Here is a 25,867-nt window from a genome sequence, read left to right on the forward strand (position 1 = left end):
CCCCCCAATTACCATTTGTGTATCTTGAATCCTCAGGGCTGGAACTCTGCAAGCACTTCTTTTCTTTTTCTTTCTTTTGAATCTGAGAGATTTTCACAGATTTTTCACTCTTCCCCACTCTTTTGTGGTCTGTGCCACGTATAGTGGAACTGCTGCTCTCGTATTCTGAGTTAACTGAAGAATTGGAGAAAGAACGTGTATTTCTGTAGTGGGAAGCGATTTTTAGTAACTCTTATGCATAAAACAAAGTATTCAAAGTAAAAGATTACCTGGTCTTGTGTGAGTCTTTTGTACTCACTTTTATGAAGAAAATTTTTTTTTTTTTAAACTTCAATCTCTAATCCATTAAAAATAATTTCTCCATCAATATTTTTAGGTAATGTCTATAAATGTAAAACGGCACCTGCAATTTAATTGTATTTTTTGCACTGCTACTGCTGAGTGGCCTTAATTTGCACTTTATATACTGAGGTTTGATTGGGTGGGGTCTTTTTGTTTGGAAGTTTGTTTTTTTGCGGGTTTGTGGTTTTTGTTTTTTTTTTTTTTTTTAAATACAGCTAGTATGACAATTGCCTGGAAGCTAAGTAGAGCAATATAAGAGGTAACTGAATGACTGCTCTGCGAAGGTTGGCTGTTTTGTGCTTAAGTGAAATGTTTTTGGAGTTTTGTGCAAGTTCTTAGAGCAGCATTGGTTGTGTAGAAATCGCTAACATACTTGGCACTGATCTTTGCCAAATACCTCCAGGCAGTCTGGTCATGTTAGAATCTTCTGATTCTGGTTTTTTACATACTTCTAGTAAATTATAGTCATCATTACTGCAGTGCCTTTTTGGATCAGAGATGGAGAAAGTGTCGTCTTATCTGTCATCTTTTAAAAAACATTTTAATAAATAATCTTTGAATTACTAAATCTCTTGAGTAACTTATGGATTTTAAATATCCAGAAATTTAAATTTTGCGTGTCTTGAAAAATTGGAAACCAATGTGTACTTCTACAGAAAGTACAGAAAATGCTTCTGCAACAGCTCTTGTTCTGTAATACTTAGTACTGAGTGCTTCAGCAGAATATTTGAATAGCCACCAATTCAGAATACTATGATGTTGTCAGAGCTAGTATGTATGTTTTCTCTCTAAATGGTTTGCCCATCTAGCTGTGGCTTTATTATAGCATAAATAGATGATCCCGTTAGGTTTTTCACAGCTGGGGTGATAATGTTTGAGCTGCTGGACGACATTATTTCTTTGTCTCTGTAGGAGGTCTCATAATTTCTAACAATCCTTATAAATGCTTTTTTGTGATGTCGTAGGACCCTATTCCATTTTAAGTATACCTTTGTGAAGTTTGAGAGCCAAGGATCTTGGAGGCAAACTGGGAAAGGACATTGTTAGGGAATAATGCAAGTTAAAGTTCTAAGGGACATTGGTAGGACATTTCCACTCGGGATCTCTTCCCTGTCCCTTCCTTCCCTGTGGGTATGCGTATGAACCCTGCCTTCTGTTGCACTCTGCATGCCAGCATCTGTAGGAGACTGGGTCCTAGTATATGTTTACACTGTTTTGTATTCAGATCTGAGCTGGGGTATTTCTACAGTAAGTAGGAAGAAGCTGCGAGAGCTTGTGCTTTGCTCAGCAAAGCTAGACCCAGCGTATTGGTAAGGATTACTTGTTTGTACATCTGCTAATATAATCATGTGGCTTTGTCCCCCTCTTGGAGCAGAGACAAAAATAAGATGGCTGCTCACCATATATAGTGTAAATACTTTATCTGCACCATCTGTGTGGACAGATCTAAGGAAGTCCATGAGGATCACAGAAATTCAGATCTTTTTAAACCTGGAAGTGAAAAGTTAACGTTCTTGTATGTCACAGTATGATGAGGTGCGGAAGGGGGCTGCTGTAGGAAAGAGGGTGTCACAATTTGGTGGCGGGGAAGTGCAGCTAAAGAGGCGAGGTAAAAGCAGGGAGTGGAAGATAAGGTAGGCTGGGTAACACCAAGGCCATTGTTAGGAGATGGACTATTTAGTAAGTGAGAGTTTCAAGTCATTAATGGCTAACTGAACAGGAAGACCTGAGCGAGTTGGAAATTGGGTGAGGGGCATGGGGAGAGGAGAAAGCGAGTAAGTACTTCAGGAGGTGGTGGGAGAGAAGTTGTCTAATGAACATGGATTTTGGATAACTTATTCTTTAAGCAGAAAGATGATCTTAGTCTTAGCTCTGTGCTTTGCTGTACCTGAGTGGAAAGTCTGAGCTCTCTGAGTTAATATGGTAACAAGTTCCTGTTACAAACTTTTTTCTCATTTCCCTTTATGCTTGCCTAAAAATTTCTAAGTCGGCTCTGACAAAAAATGCTTTTGTGCTGTGTTTGTGTCAATAAACATGACAGTTGTAAACATTCTTTTGATGTTTGAATCAACGTAGTTTTAACATTTTGTCTTGCGAGCTATTCATAGCTTAAAGTGCTATTCTAGTATGATTGCTGTCAGATAAAAATAATTCTCTGCCTTGTAAGACACCACCCCCACCCCCCCGCCACACCCCCCGCTTACCAACTTTAATGAAATAAGTATTTCATTGAGTTAGGATGTTTATAAAATTATAAAAGACTTGTAGGAAGACAGATGAAGTAAAAATATTTGGTGTTGTATTGGTGAGAAAACTAGTGCTGTTTAAAAGAATTAAACAGTGGAATGACTTGCACTTACAAATAGTGGTCTTTGATCTTCAATCTAAGTGTTTTGAGACTGTTAAGTATTTAGAATAACAGTGAGAACAGTGTTAAAGAGTCAAACCAAATCCCTGTCTTGTTCCATAACCTGCAATGAGCAATGGCTAGGCCATGTTCAGGGAGCAGGTGCGCACAGGATGGCAACTCCTCCTCCAGTGTACACTGACTTCAGCTGGGTGGGAGCTTCCTAGGCCACGTGTGGCTTATAGATCCATTGCTGTCTGTCAAACTTCATTATCAATCTCCTGTGAATTTAACTCATTTTTTAAAGGATTATTTTTTAAACTTTCGCCTTCCTGTAAAAACAGTTGCATAGAATCATAGAATCATTAAGGTTGGAAAAGACCTCTAAGATCATCGAGTCCAACCGTCAACCCAACACCACCATGCCCACTAAACCATGTCCCTAAGCGCCTCATCTACACCTCTTTTAAATACTTCCAGGGATGGTGACTCCACCACTTCCCTGGGCAGCCTGTTCCAAGGCCTGACCACTCTTTCAGTACAGAAATTTTTCCCAGTGTCCAATCTAAACCTCCCCTGGCGCAACTTGAGGCCATTTCCTCTCGTCCTATTCCTAGTTACTTGGGAGAAGAGACCAACCCCCACCTCGCTACAACCTCCTTTCAGGTAGTTGTAGAGCATGATGAGGTCTCCCCTCAGCCTCCTCTTCTCCAGACTAAACAGTCCCAGTTCCCGCTCCTCATAAGACTTGTGCTCCAGTTGTAAACTTCTTTCCTCTGACTTTTCTAACCTGTAAGCTAGGTTCATTTACCACCTTTTAGTCCTTGTCTGTGCAAAAAGAAAAAATAATTTTCCTGTGCAAATAGTACATTATTCTGTATTGCTATTCTCCTTCTCTGTATATTATTCTCTCTACCCCTTTCACTCCTTTCTTCTTCATTGTCCATCTATAGCCTCTTTAATAGGCAGTAGTTCTATAATGCTGGGCATTATTGTTTCTCTTTTGTGCACCTTTTTCTAGTCAAGAAGCTGTTTGCAATGTTGAAGATAAATGTCTGCTGCTGTTCATTTTCAGTTACACCAGGAAGTTTGAGTTAATTTAAAGGATGATTTAGTTAGACTGTTGTGTGCTAAACTGACCTTTTGTGAAAGTTCCTTCAATTGTCTGAGGTCTTTGCAGTAAGTGCCAAAAACAACCAGTCCATCTGCCTGAACTATCTGGAAAGATCAGTTTAATGGATTGAAAAATGTTCAGGAGGACACTGACTGTTCTAAAATATCTCCTTCCTCACTGTGGTAATAGCAGTATAATCTCTGTGTATTGAAATATGATGTTCCTTCTCTAATGCATCACCTGCAAACTCGGGGGGGAGGTGGGAAGAAAGGAAAAAAAAAAAAGTAGTGAGGCAGTATACATTCTCATGATTTTAATGTCACCTAACCCACTAGAGTGAAGACCATGATCTTTTTGAGCTGCCTTTCAGGATCGCTTGATTAAAAACTGTTGGATGATTGTGCAGTCTCCATCCTTGGAGATGGCCACACACTGTGGCCATGTAGGTTGAATAACTGCTGGAGCAGAGGAGTTTACATCTGGTAATTGCCGCTGGGAGCGGTGTAATTAACGTCACTTCATTGAAAAATACTCACTTTAATGATAAATTCAGTTTTCATTACTACACAAAGGGAAAAAGAATTTAGCACTTTAATTGTTTGCATAATAATATAACACTTTTTGTGAATAGAAGGAAGTGTATATTTATCGTGCCACAGCTGTAAGTTTGTGCAATAGATTTTTAGTTTGCATATGTATTGTCTTGATTTCAAAAATTACTATGTAAAGAGGCTATTTGATTGGCAATAGTTGAATGTAGGAGTCATGTCCTCTTTTTTTTTTTTTTTTTACCTTTTCATCAAGCAAGTACTGCACCTTATATTGCATGTTTTTTGGCAAAAAACCCTCTGATGCCAACCAAAATCTTAATTTACAGAATGGCTGACTTACGAGGTTAGTTGATACTCACAAAGTATCAGCTCTCAGTAGAAACCCCTTTCCAACCTTATATTTATGGCCTTTTAAATAAATAGCTGTGACATATTTCAGTAATTACTTTCTAGAGACTCAGAGCTTTCGTAGACTTTTCAGAAGTATTGGTCATCTATATAATACAGCTCTTGAAAATAGCTAAATACTAAATGGAAACAAATATTACCATGTTCTGGGAAATCTATATTTAATGGCATGCATTAGTTAGGGACTAGTTTGTAAGTTCAGTGGACTTCAGATGTATGCATCTTGTATCTCTATACATTGGCAGCTTTTATTTGTGAATAGAATAAAATTGAATTGCTTTTGATTTAAGCTAGTCTTTGTTAATGGTTAAGATAAATTTTATGAAAGGGAGTGCTTTTTTTTTTTCCTTGTTTCCAGCACTTTTCTCTTAAGTATCCCAAAGTAGGTATTTTCAGAGATGCATCACTAGAGGAGTTTTGGAAGGTCTTTCTGGATCATACCAAGTGTTTCTGCAGTCATTTCTCAAATGACAAAACATTTCTCAGAATGATGTTTTTTTGTCTTAGATACTTAAATATTAAAAAATATGCTTTAAAAAATACATGTTTTCAAAGGATTTAAATGACAAAATAGTGGCTATTCCAAGAATTTGCTTGAAAACTTTCGTCCTTTGGTTTACCATATTCAAGCTGAAAAATCGCTTCTGTGGTTTGTGCTGATTGCCACATTTGTGTTTCCAGTATACTCCATATTTTACTTAATAACCGCCTGAAAATCAATATTACTTCATCCGTGCCATATTGTTTATGGATGTAAAATCACGTTAATATTTCTCAGGAAACTCAGATAAGCCTGTGTGATGTCGATAATGCCAAACGCTTCATGTCTTAAAAACGTAGTAAGTTTATTTTGACTCCATATAAACTACACTTTATATCTCACAGTTCTTGATACCTCACTGTATCACTTTCCTGAGGTTTCCTGTTCTTCAAAGACCAGAGACTAAGCGTCAAAACTAACAGGGGATGAGTCTGTTTCTCTTTCATGTTTTCAGTACATGGTAGTTGGCTAGTGATGCTACTTCAAAAGTGTATGAAGGCAAGAGAACGCAGTAAGCCACTTTTTCTGTTTGCTTTCAGGTGGAGATGGAGATATCTTACTATCTTTCATTCTTCACAGGGTTACACATCATTCTGGAATGACTGCATCTCCTCAGGATTGCGTGGCTGTATGTTAATTGAATTGGCGTTGCGAGGGCGTCTTCAGCTAGAGGCTTGTGGAATGAGGCGCAAAAGTCTATTAACAAGGAAGGTAAGTGGAGGAAAATGGTCGCATTTACTTTGTGTCATGCTCCAGGCAATACAGTAGCTATAAATTACAACTGGTTGCAAGAAAAAGACTTTTTTTTCCTTTACATGGGGATAGGGATTCTGAATAGTGACCTATGTTAGATGCATGTAGTTGAGAGTGTTTAAATGGTAAGCTGAAGTGCCTTGGAAAATCTTCTGTACTTGTTCTATGCTCCTGTTTGTTACTCTTGACGTGTTCCTTCTGCTGCTGGGAACCTTGCACAAACGGTTGGTGGTGGCTCTGGCCAGGGCATGGTGGCAGCAGTTACTGCTGAAAGCCAGTAGCACCAGTTGTAGTCTGCTGAAGGAACTGGCTTTTGCACTGTTGGTGAGATGTGGCTGGGACTGAAAGGAGTGACTAACTGACAGCCTGCCAGATGTATCCTGCAAACCACCAGTTTAATTCTGGTGTGCAGAGTGTTGCAGTTTGTGCTTGCAATGCACGGGAAGGAAATGATCCTTGTACCTTGGGCCCCTGAGAACATAAAACTGTATCTAGTTTAAGCATGTGACTGGTGTGTTAAGTTTGTTGTTCTCACTGACCTTTAAGATGGGTGAATTTTTAAGGTCCTTTATTGAATTAGACTGAAGATTTGAGGCCTCAATTTATTACTTTTGCCGCTGGGTTTTTCCTTAGTACAAAATGTGCAAAGTAACGCTGATGAATTTTTACTTCATCAGCATTAGAGGATACTTGTAAAATAAGCTTATTGAAAACATGGTCAAATGTTGTCGACCCACCACAAATAAATTCTCTTTTATGGCACATTTCCCCATCAATATTATCTTTTGCTACATTTTTTAAAGGAAAGCTTACAAATTCCCGAACCTTCTCCGAGCTTCCTCCTCTTCTGAAGAATCAAACCTCTGTTCATACAAACAGCTCCTACTTCTTTTAGCTTCATTTAAGCATATGCAGCATTGAGTAGCTTGCACGAATTTTTTTTTCCTCCAAAGCTTTTGGCTCCTTAAGCATTCAGGAATGTTCTTTAGCAGTTATTTTCATTCTGTGCAAACCTTGTCAGCTCTATCCACCTGAAATTTTAAATATGGTTGGTTTTTTTTTTAGGAAAATGGAAAGATAACCTGTACATATCTTCAGTAAAGAATACAAGCAAAATTATTGTTGTCTTTAGTGGTCGTTTGTTTTATGGGTTTTTTTTTGTTATTTGGTTGGGTTTTTTGTTTCTGGGATTTTTTTTGTTAAATGTTATTATGTGGTTTTGGGGGTGGGCGGGTGTGTTTTGTTTCTTCTCCCCCCTCCACCCTTTGTTTAAGGAGATCTAAAAGCTACCCAGTGTTAAAGGTTTTGTTCTTTCTGCTGTTATAAGGCAATTGAGAGATTTCTTTTTGCAGGCAGGAGGGTTCTATGAAAAAGGCTTTAATTTAAAATTCGGATGAAAATTGGTTTCTGCTTAAGTAATTTCTTGCAAATAAAATCCCTAACTGCTGATATATATATATATGAGGTTTCTTCTCCCCCTGCACCACCTCTCCCAATTAAGAAATCATTCTCATGAATGACTTGTGTTCTTTTGTACCTTATTTGAAGTTTTGCATTAACACCAAATTTCAGTCTTGTGTCTGTGTTGGCTAGATTTAAGTGTCTCAACTCTACCAAGTGTCCTCCTTGTCCCCCTTTTGCAGGATTTGCTCCCCTTGCCCTCAGCTTTCGCTGTGCCTTAAATACTGTGCTTAGTGAGTGGAATGAGCTGTCTAGTTGCATCCAAGGTTGTGATTAAGTGGCAATACCATTTTCTATAGCTTCTGCCTCTCAAGCTAGCCCTTCTTCCTCCTCACGCCAGGTCCATCCTCGAATTTTGTGGGAAGGTGAAACCTCCTTAAAACTCAAAGCTTTGATTTGTGAATCAAAACCCTGTATCTTCAAGCCATGGTCCCAAGGGAGGAGTTTAGGCTTCAGTCACTTTAGCCTGTGTTGCAGTTGAGAAGGGTAGTCCTGTCCTTGCGAAGAGGCTTATTGGAGTCTATCTCAGGTTGTTACTAGCATTTTTGCAGCCTTGTCAGGTAACCCCTCTGGCTGAAAACTAATTCACTACTTTGATCAGTTTAGTTTTTGCTTGAATCACTTTCTTGATCTTGTCATCCTGTGGGGCACAAGTGAGACTGCCATCACAAGCAATGACGTGAGAAGAAGAGGTAGAACTAGTTCTTTGGGCAGTAGTATGGATTTATAACCAGCTAACTGTGGCCTTGGTTATACAGCTGGCTTAAAAGATTGCTACCTACAATGATTTCCACTTCAAGCCTTACATCAGGTGGATCTTTGCTGATCAGTTTTTGCAGTTTCTAAGGCAGAACTTCAGAATGGATCGAGATGCATTTTCCATGCTTGAATGCCATAGAGAGACAAATGAGACTGAGAAACTGAGACTGAGACAAGGACTTGATGGACGTTAGTGAAACTTTGAAAGTCAGTATGACGTATTTTATGTTGCGACATCCTCGTAAATTTGTCTTAAAAGTATGTAATCATTGCATCATTTTGGAGTTCTATCTACTGGTATCAATTTTAGAAACAAATAAATGAATGTTGAGGTTTATATATAACTAAAGTAATTTCTAAGACTAGTGGTTACTTAAGATAGAAAATGGTACCCTGTGCTGCCTTACAGCCTCAGAAAGAAACATTAAAAAAAATTAGAGTTCTTAAAAACAAAAGAAATTCCAACAAATCCTTGGCAGATTAACTTCAGTATTTATAGCTGACAATTCTGAGTGATTCATGCGTGAGTGAATTTTTGTATTAAAAGTAAATAATGAAGTTTACTTAAAAGGCAACGCAAGAAGTGCTTAATCTTCAGTATTGCTTAATTGCAAAGCTGCATTGTGGAAAATGCAAATTAAATATTCTATATAATTGAAATTTCCTCAGCAGTTGGATACAGGGCAAATCTAGTACCCAATAAATCACTGAAAAATTGGAATAAAGAAAGACTTTTTGCAGTAAGGCTAAGGACCATCATCTCTGAAGAACCAGGATCTTGGCTTCCTTCTCTACCTTAGCTCCTCTGTTAGAAAAAAAAATCCCCCTTGTGGCTGCTTAATCTTCTGTGATGATTCAATTCACAAGATCCCCAACGCACTCGATTTCCCACTCTTCTTGTGCTGTTACGACTCTGAAGAGAGTTAACCAGGAAGCATTCATCAATAAATCCTTCAAGAAAGAGCAGGTCCATGAAGGTAAGAGAGAGGTGGCTGGGCTTCCGCTGTTGCCTGTCACCATGTGCTGGGAAGGGGAAGAGAAATACTATGGAAGTGTGAAGCAAAATACTTTTGTTTGAGGGAAAGGATAATCAGAAGAATCTGTGCAGTGAATATTCAGTGTAGCTGAGAAATGAGAAGAAACAGTGCTTTATATGCCTGGCTGCAGAGAACGGTAAACTTGGAAACAAAATCGCTGTGCGTTGTGGCTTCTCAAGAGCTTGTGGAGTCCTGACTGAGTTGAATGGGGGAGTCTGTGCTCCTTACAGCTCTTGCCTCTAAATGCCTGTATGTTTAGGCTCGTACTGTCATGGTGCATTATATTCAGGCTAACTTCTTAAACTTCTTTGCAGTGGTACAAAAATGTATCTTAACCTCAAGTAAGCAAGGAAGGCTGTTTTTTAAACTTTAAAAAACGCGCTTACATATATCCTAGGCTTAAAAGCATTTTTTATCCCTTTGAGGTTTGTTTGGTTTGGTTTTGTTTTTTTAATAATAAAACAGGTCAAAAGGATGACTTCACATCTTACCTGTTAAAGTGAGATGGTGAGTAGTAAGTTACTAACGGCAGCAGGGTGGAGCGATCCAATGTAACTACGGTTACTGTGAAACTAATCATATGGGACACTTCAAAGAAATGAAGATACTGCTGGAATGTCTTTTTTTTGTTTGTTTTAAAATGTTTTAAAAAGAAGTAAAGATAAATAAGTTGGATGGTTTTAGGCTAATTATTAAAGGAATATCTGAAAGGTGGCTATTAACAGCCGCAATCTAGAGCTTAAAAACCCAATTTGAAGTATGCTCCTGTATAATTAAAGACCAGAAACTTCCAAAAATTCACAATCTTGATACAAAACTGGAAGATACGTAATATCATTATATGTAGTTAATAGAGGTTTTGAGTGACGCTGTGATGCAAGCTTGTAAATCAGCAAGATAAATATGCATTGTCGTCTGTTTAGTTTTAAACAGGAATTGTCTAGGTTAGAGTGTAGTTGTGTTCTTAAAATCAAATATCCAAGGTTTATGGTTGGAGTGATCTCAGCTCCCAAAAATGGAGACTTGGACAGTATCTCAAGAGACCATTTAATCTTGATGCAATAACAGATAATGAGGTTTCTCTGGTCCCTCCGTTTAGTCTTAAAATTCTCCAGTGAATGGAATTCAACAGCTCCCTGGGGTTTAATTTGCCTGTTGAAGTTTTTGACATCCTGCATCTTCTGTATTTCCTGAATAAGCTGGTATCTTCTTATTTTTCCCAAAGTAGGCACCCTAAGCTGCTGTTTGATACCCTTTTTGTAAAAATATCTTACATGCTTTCTTTTTAGATCTAAACAAACTTTGTTCTTTTTAGCCTGGCATTGTGGACTGGTTCATTCTTGCTGATTTTATTAAAAATCTTAGTTTCTGTACTGTATATATACCATCTAAATTGGAAATAGTATTCCAGCTGTGACCTGTTAGGTATTCACAAAGATCTCTCCAGCAATTTTCCTTTTAATTTCATCTCATTGACTTTGTACACATCTCTAGTTTGGGATCATCTTGCCAGTATTGAAGCTGTCTTACCATTGCAAGTCATTTCAGTGTCATCTACAGACCCTGTGAAGTGTATTGTACTCCTTTATTGTTTGTAGTAAGGATCATTAGAACTGCGGAACAGAACTAAACTTGGGATGTATTTCAATAGGACACTTAAAGCTTTTCCAGGACGCCTTTCTGACTAGTGTGAAGCTTTACGAAAAATAAGAGCTTTTACTTGCTTCTTCTCTTGTGTATGTGGAATTGTGTTGATGTGTTAGTTTTTCTGTCAAGGGCCTGTTATCTTTTTACCGGATGCTTATAAAGTGCTAACTTGTAAAACTATTTAAATTGCCATATATAGTCGTTATTTTCATGAATAGCTTTGAAACTATAGTAATTCTTCTTTTCCTAAAGAAAGATAGATTTTCTTGTTATTTTGTTTTTATTCAAACATATTGACTTGGGCTAGTTTAATCTGTATGTTTTCGTTTGGTGCTCTTGTTTTTCTAACCAGAAAAAATTGTATTTGTACATGGTTTATATAACTACTTACACTGGTAAACAAGCAGTTACTCAAATTTTATTATGTTACTGTGAGTGATTTTTTTTGTTGTGCTCCTGTGCTCTCTTGAGGGAAGAGCTCAAACAATTTCAGAAGTTATTAAATAACAAACTTAAGTGATATTGCATTTATTATTGCATATTAAGGGGTTTATTAGTACATGCATATTTTGCCTAATACGTGTGTTTTAACTGTTAGTGAATGGAACGTAGTATTGCTGGTCAATGTGTTCTTCAGAGCTATAAAACTTACAGATGTTGTCTTGAACCTATTATTATCCATGAATATATGGAAGAAGAAAATCAGTTTTCCTGCTTTTTTCAGTTTGTAACTGATTTCTCAATTTCACGTGGCCTAATTGTTTAACTACAGTATTTTGAATAAATTTACTTGAAGCTGTAAAATAGACTGCCATCAGAGAGTAATTTAACACTGTAGTATACTTTGTTTTGGGGAGGAAGCGAAGGACCTGGCCAGCTTAGTGGATTATCTTCCTTAAAAAGCTAGATTTTAAGCATGTTATTAATACTATAGTTTTAGTCAATTAAGGTTAATTTAAGTTATCTATAACCTAAGACTTAACACAGCTTTGTAATTAAAATCCTAGATAGCTTTTTTCAACAACTAGGTATTTCTTTTAAAGTTGCATATTCTTAGAGATGGTTCCTTTTTTTTTTGATGTCCTTGGTTTTGATAATAGGTAGATTTTCCCAGTTTTTATTGGTGGATGTTAATGGTATATGAATTAATAATCAAAATACTGACTGCATTTTATTCTATCCTAGGTGATTTGCAAGTCAGATGCTCCTACAGGGGATGTTCTGCTTGATGAAGCTCTGAAACACATAAAAGAGACCCAGCCTCCTGAAACAGTACAAAATTGGATTGAACTGCTTAGTGGTAAGCCTTGGACACAATGTATTTGCTTTTTTTCCCCCCAACAAAGCTAATTATCTGGCATCACTAGAGATTATACTGTAAGGTTTTGGGGGGGGAAGTATGCAAAAAAAGTTAATTAGTCTGTCCTCTAGGGTAGTCTCTTGTTGATTGTAGCCTTTAATCAAATATAAGTAACTGTTGCTTTTGACTTAACTTGGTACAGAAGGGATCTATATGGAAGTGTCAGAGGACATCTCAACTCTGTGGAAGAGGTGCCTTCCGCTGACTCTAAAGTAAATCAGGACTGCACCCTGGAGATATAACTGCCTTTCTCTGTAATTGGAAATGAGGGTTAGTGGAGGTTTGGAGTATAGGTGTATGGATGCAGTATTCAGATCTTTTGATAAAGAAAGGAGATGAGGAGCTCACTGCTCGGGTGTAAAAATTGAGGATGATTTGGCCATTAATCATAAGCAAACAATAACGAGTCAGGAGTTCTATTTTTCCATTAACTGGAGAAATGTAATAAATATTTTCAACTGTTAGATACTTCTTTTTGTTCAAAAGAAAGTCTTCAAGATGAGTACTTTGCACACAGCTCTTCCTGTAAAGCTAGTAAGTTGTTGCAAAAAAAAAAAAAGGAAATGTCAATTAGATTTCATCTTTACAATTGCATATGCTTTACATTTTTCATATACCTCGCCAACATTTGTATCCTCAGGATGCATAAATTAAACTGAAATTAACAGTGACCATCTTTTAACATGTAGTGCTTTTATTGTTTTGCTGTTGTTTTTTTTCTGTAGCCAGAATTCATTACCAGGGTTTGTCTGTTTTTACAAAACACATAAAATGCAGCTTCTTTGGAGTAGGTCAGAGCTGTACTTCAGTTGCACAAACAGTGCAGGAAAAATCCCACTGTTTTGTCAACAATATGACTCTGGGACGTGGGGGGTAAGGAGGTAAGGAGACTTGAAGTTGTCCATCTAAATCTGTTACTTGTAACAACCGATAAGTAAGAGTTTCGGAATCTCTCCAACTTTCTCTGCCTTCTTGTTTTCATTATGTTCTTCCCATTCATCCCACACCATCTTAAACAGCCTTCCTTGCGCATCAGTTCATACTGCTGTCCTTGCCATCCCTCCCCTCTTGCTCCTTGACTGTCGGGCAGAGGGGGGAGACAGGAGAACAAAGCAGTCCTGATCAGTAGGGGGTATGGCTGCTGCGTACCCTTGCAGTTCAGTTCTTGCTCAGCTCTCCTTCACTTTTATATTCTGCAAAAACAATTCGTTTTTCTTGTCCCAAATACATAATTTGTGCTGGCATTTCACTTTCTCTCCCAGTGCAGAGCACAGCAAATTAGTACTGATTCAAAAAAGGTCAACTAATGAATGAACAATGTTGTAGATTTTCTTTGAGCTAAGCTAAGGTTTTCCTAACCCTGCTGAGCTTTGGCTCTGGGAAGGTAGTTATTGTCAGTGCTGTGTGGCGAAGACTTGTGTCAATCATTTTTACTTACATATGGTCATTAATTACTAGTTCTGGGATGGCATTAGGATTCTTTGCATTTTCTATGGTTTAGAGGACTGCCCTTTGAAGAAAAACATTTTTGTGTTTTCTTTGGGTTTTTTTAATAAACTCTTTTAGAATTTTGCTTTAGGGCCTGATCCTGGAAAAATAGCTACTGTGTCTGTAATTATCAGCGATGCGAAGAATGCTGCTTGAAGTTACAGTACATATGAGTTCAAAGCCACCATGGAAGTATTTGTATGGACGTGTAAGGTGATGTTTGCCAGGCTGATCTTGTTTATAAGATAGCCCCTAAGAGAAGCAAGTGTGGGGAATACAAAAGTTTGGATCGAAATGTCAAGTCTTCCTGTAGATGTAACAAACATCTGTCTGTGTTTGGACAAGCAAGTGTCTGTGTAATTGAGGAGACTGGTCACAAGGTGTCACCACAGTACTGATTTTTATTACTATATAGCCACATTCATCTAACAAATGTAGAAAAATCTGGGAAATAGCCTTTGCCCTGTGAAACACTGAGGAAACTACTTTTTTGTGTGATAGTTTCATTCATGGTCAAGTTGGGGAATCACATTCAATGAAGTGTGGGACCTATAGGGAGTTGTATAGTTCAGGCCTGGGTGGGTTCTCTGCCTTTCACTATGCAGTTGGTGTCACCTCATTTGTTCACTTAACTTGGCTGTTACTTGGATACAGTGTATGTCACCCTCCATCACAGTGGGAGAAACCTTAAAGTCATCTGTGGGTTTTATTATTATTATTTTATGTTAACCAATGAATTTTTAAAAAGCTTTCTGAGATAGAAACAAATTGATACAGAAATTCTCGTATCATTTGTAGAAAACCCCCATCTGTATGAGACATAGTGAATGCTGTTTCTTCCCTTGCATCTTAAAATGTATATATCAGGAGGGGATTTTAATACTTAGATAAATACTTAGGTAGGCTGGACCTAAAATTTTAGCTTGTTAAGTAAACTCTTAAGCAAAGGTGGATTTCTCAGTGCCTAACAATTTTAGCTTTATCAGTAACTGTTGATGCTGATTTTGTGCTTTTTAAATTCCCTCCTCTGCACATCCACCATTACATGCTCTGAAGGGCCAGATTCTCCAGCCTTAACAAAAAGCATTAGAAATAATTTTTATAGAAACATTAAAGCTCCTACCCAACATGTGCTCCTGTGTACACACATACCCCCCCACCCTCACACAGTGCATGGTCACTGTTTCACCTGGTGGGGGCAGGAAGGGAGAGAAGAATGGAAACCTGAAGAAATAGAGAAATGCACAGGGTAGGTGTGCATTACCTTGTCTCTGTGGCAGGAAAAAAAGGCAATGACACTTCTTCAGTCTCTGAAATGGTAAAAGGCTGGAAGCAGACAAATGCACAAGATTGGAGGGGATGCTTATTTTTATTATTAAAAGTAAACTTTCTTCATGACTGGTTTGGGTTTTGGTTTTTTTTTTTCCTTCAGTACAAGACTGCTTATTTGTCATATCCTTAATCAACACATGGCTTAGCTAGCATTTCATCCAAACTTTAAATGTACACTGAAGCTCCGAGGAGGAGGTTCTCGTGTTCTCTGTCTCTATGCCTATATCTGGGTAGGTCAGAGATCAGAGAAATGCTGACATTAGCACAATATCTTAGTGTAATAGTCAGCTATATGAATTTGACAGCTCATTCTGTGCCATGGGGACCGTGGGGGAAGTCACTATAATAGTACAGCTTAAACTTTGCCTGACTGTTGGGTTTTTTGCTTGCTTTTCTAGGTGAAACATGGAACCCATTGAAGTTGCACTACCAACTACGAAACGTCCGTGAACGGTTAGCTAAAAATCTGGTGGAAAAAGGCGTACTGACAACAGAGAAACAGAACTTCCTTCTTTTTGACATGACTACACACCCTCTCACCAACAACAATATCAAACAGCGCCTCATCAAGAAGGTTCAGGAAGCAGTTCTTGACAAATGGGTGAATGACCCTCACCGCATGGACAAGCGCTTGCTGGCACTCGTTTATTTAGCCCATGCTTCAGATGTTCTGGAGAACGCTTTTGCCCCCCTTTTGGATGAGCAGTATGATTTAGCCACAAAGAGAGTGCGGCAGCTTCTGGATTTAGACCCTGAGGTTGAATGTATGAAAGCCAACACAAATGAGGTTCTGTGGGCTGTTGTAGCAGCTTTCACAAAATAACTGCATTCAGACTGAAGTGTTCTCTCTTCTTTCATGTAAACCAGTTGTTTCTCTTCTATTGACTATTCATGTTTTCTGTAATTTGTACCTTCTCACATGATGAATCGGCTCTTGTTTAATGGGAATTATAAGTGGTGTATTCCCTCCTTCTCTGTGTATCTGTGTACAGGATTCTGCTGGTACAAGAGACCTTCCTGTTTAAAAACAACAGAAAAAGGTTTTACTGCCATATTGGCATTCCATTTCTTATTCCGTTTGAGTTATCTGAAATACTTTGTTTAATCTATTTTTCATCTTATTGTTATTGAAGTGGTTTAACACCGAAAGCACCTCGAGGAGGAAATGTGCATGCAGTTGGACCACTAGTCTCAGCTGACACAGATGTGTGCATGCATCAATACTTCTGCAGCACAATTCATAACAGATTAAAAAGGGCCTTTTTAAAATCACCAAAGTTCCATGTTGAAGTGTCTGTCAGGACATTTTATACATAGATGTTGTTTCCATTATATCTAACAAAATTACTTTAAAAGCAGAAATGACGTTAAGCAGCTTTATCAATAGTTACTGTAAAATGCCCCATAAATTTTAGTTTTCATGCAAGTCTCTTGTGTACTTATATTTTCATTAGAACGATAGCTGAGTCATAAGGTTAGTATAGAAAGGTCCAGTTGTTTCATAAACCAGTTTTGGGATGGGATACATTCCATTATATTGTATATATAGTTCAAATTGTATATTAACAACTGCCCCATCTTAGTATTTTGCAAGATCTACTTAATTGTACACCTGGTGCCCCTTATTTGCTGTCAGCCGTTGCCATTTGATGAAAAGAAAGGCCTCCTGTGAAAAGCATGTATGTGAAAGCTGTTTGTTTACAGTGTCTATGGAGTTTGCCATCCAGGTATTCTCAGTCTATGCATTGCCTTCCATAATTAGTGTATGGAAAGAGACCAGTTTCTATCATTGTTTGTATTTCTCCCCCACCCCGTGTGTGGAAGAGGCTTGTGACCAGTACCATACTTGAGTGCCGTTTTCAATTTTGTACACAAATTAATGTTTGTCTCTTAAACCTCATAATCTATTTTACATTTTAAAAAAAGTCAGTCCTAGCAGGTGTTGCATGTAAATGATTAGCAAGTAATGACTGCAGTTCAGATGATTAAGATTTCTGTAATGGGACGCTCTGCTATATTTTAATTTTTTATATACAATTATGCTGATTAGCACACTATTGTAAAAAAAAAAAATATAAAACTTTGGCTTTTTAAAATTTATTGCCTCTTTGCCACTGCTTGTTATCTCCCATTAGTTTCACAGTGTAAATATTATGCATTGAAAAAATTAAGCATTGATTTATATATTTTTTTCCCCTCATAACAATGCAGATTTATAGTGGGGCTTACAGGTGTTTAGAAACTTTTTTGGTTAATATTCAGAGCAAGAATACTAGATGGTGTGTAACTGTAGAGTTGAAATTTAAGGGATCCCTTAATCTGTATACTAGCTTTTTACCTACAGTAAATAAACTATGATCTTGAAAGTGCCTGAAACAGAGCAAGCATGTCATTTTTATTTTTTGTTGCTAATTAGAAAAGTTTTATTGCTTAACTGAAAGCTTTAGTTAATATCCTTCTTATTAGAAAGGGAGAGTTTATAGTAGATCAAACTGACCTAATCAGCGATGTTGCTCAGATCTGCAGGATTCATGGCTGAGACGGACTAAGTTAGCTTGTGAGTGTGCAGCTGTGCCTGCCAAGGGTAGACCTCTTCTATCTTGAGCACGACTCTACAGCCTCATCTGTGACTGGACTTCCAATTTTGCACTTCATTTTCAATCATTTAGATGCTTAAGTAGTTGACTTTAAAATACAACTTAAATTCATCATACCTATATAACCTTTTTTTAATAAAGGTTTTTAAAATACGGTCCTTAACATTTAATGGCACACTGTTTTTTCAGTTCTTAAATGCTGTTTCATTAGAAAAATGAGATTAAAAGTATATTGTAAGATATTTCAAACTCTGGTTTACAAATAAAAAGACAAACAGTGTTCTCTCAGTTGTAAGATGCTGTGTTTAAAACTTTGAGGAGCTTGGGCATGAACTTTTGGACATTTTCTTTTAAACATTTTCAAAACGTGATTGCTTTAAGTGGAGGAAAAATGGAAGTTGCCATGTTGCTCTTATATTTGACAGCTTAGAGAATACTTTCTGTACTTGATAGTATATGCTAACACACTGCTTTCATTGTCTCTCCTGTGATCTGTTTTCTCATTTTCTGTTGCTCTTTGAGAGAAAAGTGATTAGGTGGAAAGGTCAGAAAAAATAGGGGAGTATTCAGGAGCAAGTTAAGTGCACAAAACTTCTAAAATGGCTTTGACAATCTAAGCTACTTGAAACATGGTTCAGACTGAAAGTATCTTTCATAGTCCCTTTTCTGTCCTTTCATCTTCATTCTGTGAGTATTTTCCATGTTCATGCTGGTTTCATGTTAGGTTGTGGAGGATATTGGGGTTTTGTCACCCTTACAGCCAACATGGTTTAAAAGAAGTCACCCTTTAATCCCCTCCCAGAAAGAGGATTTGGGATTTTTTATTTTTTCACATAGAAGATAACTGCCTAAAATAATAAAGCTGATAAACTTACCAGCTTTGTTTTGCTTAAAGATAGAACCTTTGTCTGTGATGGGGAGAGTTTGTGCTGGGTATATCAAAGAATGTAAGTAATGAAGGTTTTGTGAAGAGCGACAGTGTCTTTTGCTAGACCACATGGTATAAGCCTGGATGTGCAGGGGAAGTAGATGAGCTTTTGGAGTCTTGAGTCCTATGTTGTGCTTTAAAAACACCAAAGCCTCACGAGTGCTACCAGACCTTATGTCTAACAAGGGAGGTAGGTTTGGTAGGTTAACAGGAACTGATTTAGCTAAGATCCTTGCCTTTGTTGCTTTGTTTTCAGGTTCTAATACAATGGTTAAATGAGGGAGACTGCTTTGTTCTGCCAAGATTCAGGTACCCTTCTTCCTATTAGCTGCTATTGCAGCTCATGGAGACCTGGTTTTAAGAGAGTTTTTTGTGCTCTTGAGTCCTCAGCTCTCAATGGCTGCTTAAAGTGAAGACTGCTATCCGTAGCCTGAACTTGAACGTGTGCCTCAAGGAAGAATATATATTATTCAGGGACACATTCTTTTAAAACAAACTTTCAAGTTAATGTCAAAACCAGGATTTTGAAAGTTAAATCCCCAAGCAGTATATACATACAGTTTTACAGTCCTTGAGATGTACATCCTCCTCTCCTGTGTTTCTAGAGATGCTTCTATATGGGATGTTAGTGAAACCTGTGTGCCATACATGATGCTTTCAGGGCAGAAATTGCAGAAATTGGCTATAAAAGGCTGGGGACTGAGTGCTGATGTGTTCATGCCCATTTCTCCTACAAAGTGAAGATATGTATTAACTAATGTGTTCTCTGTGAACTGGACTGAATCTGTACTGAAACAAAATAAAGCTCCCTTTCAAGCTATGAGCTGCAAATGGTTACTGCGTATCACATGCATGCAATACCGAAAGGATTTTTTTTTTCATTTGCTAAGTAATTTCCAGTTATTCCTAAGGTTCTGGTCTTCACCAGTTTGGGAAACAGAACTTTCCCATCAAAGTCTCAGTTCTGCCTCAACTGGGCTTCACGCATTTCAGGTAGTCAAAGCCTGTTATGTCCTAGTTTCCCCTATTGTCCATCTATCTTTCTATATGGAAGGGGGTCTCCAGCTTCAGAGAAGTACAAATTTCTTGAAAAATTAACTCATTTATTCTGTGGTAATGCTTAATGTATACAACAGTTTACTCAGGAAATGAGGTGCTCTCAAGTGCTTTGTGGGTGTCAAATACAAAGTGTGATTTCAGGTGTGTGTAGGAGGTGGCCTTGGGTAGGAGGGGAGGATCATTGGATAGGGAAGAAGCATGGGCAGAGCTGCTGCCCGAATTAGTCTCTGAATAAGATCTGGAGTTTCCTCCCATTGGGTCTTGTTTTCTCCTGCCTACAAAGCAGCAGCACGAAGCCTGTGAAAAGCTGATGGTAAGAAATGCCTTCTGACTCTGGAGGAGAAAGCTTCTGTAGAAACAGTGAGAAGAAAAGCTGGTTCCTAAGACAGCAGAAAAGAATAGAGAAAGAACTGCTGATGAGTAGTAGCCTTTGACTCCCCTCCCACCTTTCTGTGCTTCCAAACAATTTGCAGTTTCGTCTTTTTTCTCTCTTGACTTTGGCCCCTGGTCTTCTCTGTTTCTTCTCTCTTCCCTGTTGCTTGGTGACTTCCTCTTCTGTGCTTGTGAGTGAGTTGTACTGTTCCAACCTTAGATGTTTCCACTCTTGCCTTTTTATTACTAACCCTTTTTTGCTCTCAGTTTTACTGTCAACTCGAGCTTGACTCTCCATTACCCTGTCCTCAAGAGTCGCTTTCTGCTCTGCTTTGATGCCCTGCTGATGCCTCAAGGAACCTCCCCTTCTTCAACAAATATGTTCGTCCATACTAGCTGCCTTGGTGGCTGCACTGAAGCAGCTGGCTGCCTGTTGTGGCTTATAACGTGGTTTGTTAAGGTGAACAAAACCTGATGCTAATTTACCTTGAAACTGCTCTTTGCCTGCTTCAAAAGCAAGCTGTTGTCCATGCAGCAGGGAGGACTTGCAGCTGAGGATCGTGATTTTGCTAGTTCTCTAGTGTAAGCAGATCTTGTTCCTGAGCCAGTGCTCTAAGGACTTGCTATCTCTTACTTGAGCTTTTCCTACAGTGAGAGCATTATACACAAGAGCAATTTTCCCTTTTGGGCTCCCTGCTTGTTAAAAAAGAGTTTGTGTTGCAGCTCAAAAAGCATCTTCTCTATTTGGCTATTTATTTTTGTGGAAGTTGTAGACAAATTATTTAGAAGGTTTCTTTACTTCTATTTAATTTGATTAAAAGGAACAAGTGGGAGAAGAAAGAGGTACAGATATACTTACAATGTGATTACATAAACTGTTTTCCTGGCAAAATAGACTAAAATATTTTAGGTTTTCATTTTTGCTTTCTTGACTCCCAATACATCATGCAGTTCCTTCCCATCTAGTGCATCCGATGTCTGCTCAGAAAGGATATGCCATCATCTAATGCACTAGTCATTCAGGATTTATCATCTGTTGCCCCTTCCTTTTGTACATTTATTCAAATCTTGGATTTTTTCTCCCTTCGCCCTGGGATTGATCTTTAACATACGTTTTAGGAGAAGACTTCAGTGGTTGTAAAGTAAAATGACATTCATAAGCTTTCTTTGCCAGGGTGTCTTTATAGGTCCTTCTTTGTTTCCTGTCTGTTCAAATGAAACCAAATCATGTCTCAACCAGCTTTTAAAATCCTGCTCTGACTCCTTAAGCTCCTGAGGACCTTAGCCACTTCTGGAAATAAGATTTAGCTAAGTCATGTGTAAGTTCTGCAATGCTAAAAGAACAAAGCCTACACACCATTAAAAATCTCGGACCCTGTATTCAGAGGACTTGCAGAAAGAACTTAGCAAAACCAGATCTTTCCTCCAAGCAGCAATCTTGCAGTAACCCACCTCAGCTCTGACAGTTAAGCAGAGCTGGAGAAGTCATGCTGGTGCCTGAACAAAAATTGGTCCAAGGGAGCTTCCTCTCCTGGAAAGGTCTGAGATTCCTGAGGCTGTTAATCTTACGCAATGTTCTTAATGATGTTTTGAAAAGATCTTCTGTGGATACATGCTTCACTGTATCTTTCCCCCACTGGTGAAAGTGGAGTTGGCCATGGGCCAGAGGGTAGAAAGACTTGCTGCCTCTCGAGTATGTGGGAGCTGCTCTCCATCCAGGCAGGCTGTGAACAGTAATAGCCATGATAGACCTGAGCATCTTCCCCTGGAGGTTACTCTCCCCGTGGTCCCACCCCGTGTGTGCCAAGGAGACCTTTGAGGTCGAAGAGTTTCTCTGAGCACGGCAGAGGGGACTGGAAAGCTGTGCGTTGAGGGATCTGGCTGGTGCCCACCAGTCAATACACTGCAGATGTGTCTGGGGCTGCGCTTGTGCCTGCGTGGGAGAGGAACAGCCGGCTGTTCACAAAGGTTTCAGTCATCCAGGAAAACACCACGTCATGCGGGTGAGCGGTTGTACTTGAAACAAGGGAGTGCGTGTGACCTTCCTTAAACTAGAATATGTACAAATAAAACAGGCCTGAAATCAAATGCAGTTATAAACATATTTGGAATAACAACTAAGGTCTGTTTGTTGGATATGTTGCAAACAGGAAATGGAACTAAATTCACTGCATTAATAAATGTCTTGCTGCAAATATGTTAGGCACTAGCTATTGAAAGCTTCCTTCTGAGATCCAGCTGAAGATTTACACTCATTTTAATATACCCTAATCTGAGACACTCAGCCAAAGACATACAGAATCTCTTCTGTATGAGCAGCACTGATATGCAGGTGAATTTGTACACAGCATTTACAGACATTTACACTGACTTACGTTTTTCTTTAAGAGGAAACAAAGTTGTCTTTTGATCATACTAAAGTATCCTCTTTTTTTTTCTTTTCTTTCCTTTTCTTTTCTTTCTTCTGTAGAGAATGGACAGGACCTGCTGCCAAGATCACATATGGCTGACAGTCAGCACAAGGGTTAAGGACTTGTGAGACATGAACAGCAGAAATGTCTGGCACATTTTCATTTACTCTGCACAGTGATGGAGAGAGGCAGCCATTACCGCAGCCTTAATTGAAGTCTATCTTCAGAAGGCAATTGCTTAGAAGATAGAGTACAAGCAGGTTAGTGACTATCCTGCTCGTAGCGTGCCTTGCAGGTTATGTTCATCAGTGGCATAGGAAGGAGTTCAGAAAGCTGAGAGTTCACCCTGTAGGGTTACTGTAATGAACAGGCTTCAAGGCTGCTTGGTCCTCAGCCCTTTGGTTGTATAGTCAAATGAATCCCAGCTCTCCCACATCGGTGTCTCTGAGCTTCTCAGGGCTTTGCAGATTTGCCACTTGCCGGTTTCAGATGTGCAGCCAACTGTCAAGGCTGCCCTGGAAGATCCTCTCTTCCAAGGCTCGTCTCCTCTCCAAAGGCTGGGAGCCCCGTGCCTGTAAGCTTCCCGCACTCAGCGCTGGAGATCTAGAGGGTTGGCAAAGGAGCTACACATATGCTGTTTCCAGATGAGGCAGCCCATAGTGAACACCATGGGTCCGTCAACGAGTGAGGGATACAACGAAGTGACGTGAAATATGGAAAACGCTGATGTACTCTTCTTCGCCAGCACCAGAGCTTGGTGTGTGTCATGACAGCTTGGGATAGAGTGGGGTGGCCAGCAGCAGAGACTGTTCAGAGGGGCTGGATGTACACATATCTATAGGGCTGGATGGGATTCACCCCAAGGGGCTGAGAGTGACAGCGAGCTTCAGCTAGGAAAAATCACAGTGGCTTGGGGAAGTCCTCGAGGACTGGGCCAGTGTTGCGCCTGTCTTTGAGATGAAGAACAAGGTACAGCCAGCTTTGTCTCAAGTCCAGGCAAGTGCAGGAAGCACAACCTCTTGAGTCCACTTCCAAACATGTAACAGGGCAGGAAGGTACTAGGGAATGGTCCAAGATTTATGAAGTGCAAATTGGGCCTGACCAACAAAGCTGCCTTCTGTGATGAAATGCCTGGTTATGCGGATAGCGGGGGCGGGCAGCAGATATAAGACCACTTGGCTTCAGGAAGGCTTTCAACACCGTCTCTACAGCACTCTTGGAAAGAAGCTGTGGAAGTATGTGCTAGAAGACTGGACTGTTAGGTGAGGTGAAAATTGGCTGGACCACTGGGCTCCAGTAGTAGACTGGGGCTAATATTGTTCAGTAGCATCATCAGCCACCTACATAAAGAGAGAAGGTGCATCCTCATTGTGGGTGATGATAAGTTAAAGGAAAGTGGTTGACATGCCAAATGGAAGAGCTTAAATTCAGAGGGACACAGAGAAACTTGAAACTGGGACAACAGTCATCTGAGGAAGTTAAGCAAGGAGAAGTGCAGAGTCTTGTGCCCAGGGTGGGAAAAAACCAATGTACTGGTGCCGGCTGGGAGCCAAGTGGAAGTAGTGCTGCTGGAAAGGACATGGATCATGTTGAATACGAGCCACCAGGACACCCTTTTCACAATATGAAGAAGATAGGCAGTAGTTAGAGGGAAATTGTTAGCCCCTTCTTCTCTGCACTGGAGACCTTGTCCACATGAGGAATACTATATGCAGCTTTGGGTGCCCTGGTTCAAAAGAATGTTGAGAAAATAGGGTCCAGCAAAGGGCTATCAGGATGGTCATGGGTCTGGGGAACATGGCCTACAAAAAAAGCTAGAGGGAGCTGGGATTGTTTGATCTAGGGAAGAGAAGGCCTAGAGGTCCACAACTACTTGGGGGCAGCTACAAAAATAACAGGGACCAACTGGTCTCAGTAGCAGCAGATAAGGTACCAGTGGGCGATAGCATCAAATGGCACCTTTGGAGTTTCAAATTGGACTTTAGGAAAATTTCTTCACTAGCAGGGTGGTGCAGCCCTGGGGCAGACTAACTAGAGGCGTTGTGGTATCTCCATCCTTGGAGGTCTTACACACTTGTCTAGACAAAGCCACAGCTGACCGGATCCAGTCTTGGCAAAAACTCCGCTCCAAGTGGGAGGTTAAGCTGGATGACCTCCAAAGGTCCTTCTCAGCTAACATTTCTGTAATCCTGTGATCAGCTTCATCACTTTGACTGAGACTGTTAAGTTGGATACTCCAACAAGCTTCCCGCTCAACAGGCTGGTCAAACAGCAGGGAAATAGAGGGTGGTCTGCTCTTGTTTTATTTGAGCAGAAGAAAAGCAGTCCTCAATTTTATTCAGCTTTGTCCTCAATGCCCCAACATTTTACACGTGCTAGAAACATTACTGAGTTCTTTCATGGGACTGGATTTAGGTGCAGATTTTTAATGTCTAATTTGACTGAAAGACTGGAGATACTGCCGGCCAAACTGCCAGAATCAACATTTCTTTTGCAAGACGATGTCGATATCGGGCAGATAATGCACCAACGTGGTCTCATCCAGGTAGCAAACCCCAAGCAAGGCACCAGACCTGCCTGTAGCACGGCATGGGGGATGTAGGGAGGCAGAGAAGTTCTGCACCTCTGTCCACTGCTGTCAGAATAGCGTGGGCTGAGACGTTTTTTGAGCTTTTGTAAAGTCATGCAAGTCCATGAGTGTTATTTATAAAGTTGTTTCACTACTTCAAGCATTAAGGAAAAGATCCTTATTGTGGATACTTCTGTTAAACAAAAGGAGGTGAGTAACTATTTTGAAAAAACATGAATTTCCAGGATATTTTCAGCAAATACATACACCTGTCACTTTCTTCAAAGACAGGATTACATATCTGCACCGGTGAAATACTTGCCTTTCCTAATTAATACCCATCCATGTTTATGAATGAATATCAAGGAACTTAGAGGTGCAGCATGAACTTGTATTCCCTGTGGGGATCTCTCCTACTGCACCCGTCTGTACAGTAAGAGACTCTCTCATTTACACCATGGTGTTCAGCCATGGTTCTTGTCATCTCTTATTTTTCAATTCAACCTCATTTAAGTCCAATAAACAAATTGCCACCTCCATCCAATCTCCTTCAGGAAGACAAAAAGACTAATGTCACTCCAGAAATGAACAGCCAGAGCACCTACTGAAAACCGCCTTTTGTCATTCCACCATAAGGAGGAACATCAGCCAGGATCGTTTGCAGAGAATCAACAAAAAAAGGAGTCAAAAAGCAAACTCAGCTGCAATCCCAGTTTGCTAAAGAGTTGGATTCATATCATAAATTGTGGTAATTGTTTTTTAATTTAATTAAGTATGCAGACAGCTAGGTA

The 25,867-nt window shown here is 39.4% G+C and overlaps 1 protein-coding gene across 1 annotated transcript; it reads left to right on the top strand.

Annotated features, from left to right (window-relative positions):
- Positions 1 to 5,882: 5,882 nt before the first annotated feature.
- GOLPH3 (golgi phosphoprotein 3 (coat-protein)) lies at positions 5,883 to 17,506 on the top strand (the record flags this gene model as incomplete). The annotated part of the gene is made up of 3 exons (XM_009573389.1): positions 5,883 to 6,014; positions 12,146 to 12,260; positions 15,539 to 17,506. Coding segments are annotated over 3 exons (672 nt in total), but the record flags the coding sequence as incomplete, so codon positions are not given.
- Positions 17,507 to 25,867: the final 8,361 nt, after the last annotated feature.

The sequence above is a fragment of the Fulmarus glacialis genome, unplaced genomic scaffold (assembly GCF_000690835.1).
Source record: "Fulmarus glacialis isolate BGI_N327 unplaced genomic scaffold, ASM69083v1 scaffold11772, whole genome shotgun sequence".
NCBI classification, from domain to species: domain Eukaryota; kingdom Metazoa; phylum Chordata; class Aves; order Procellariiformes; family Procellariidae; genus Fulmarus; species Fulmarus glacialis.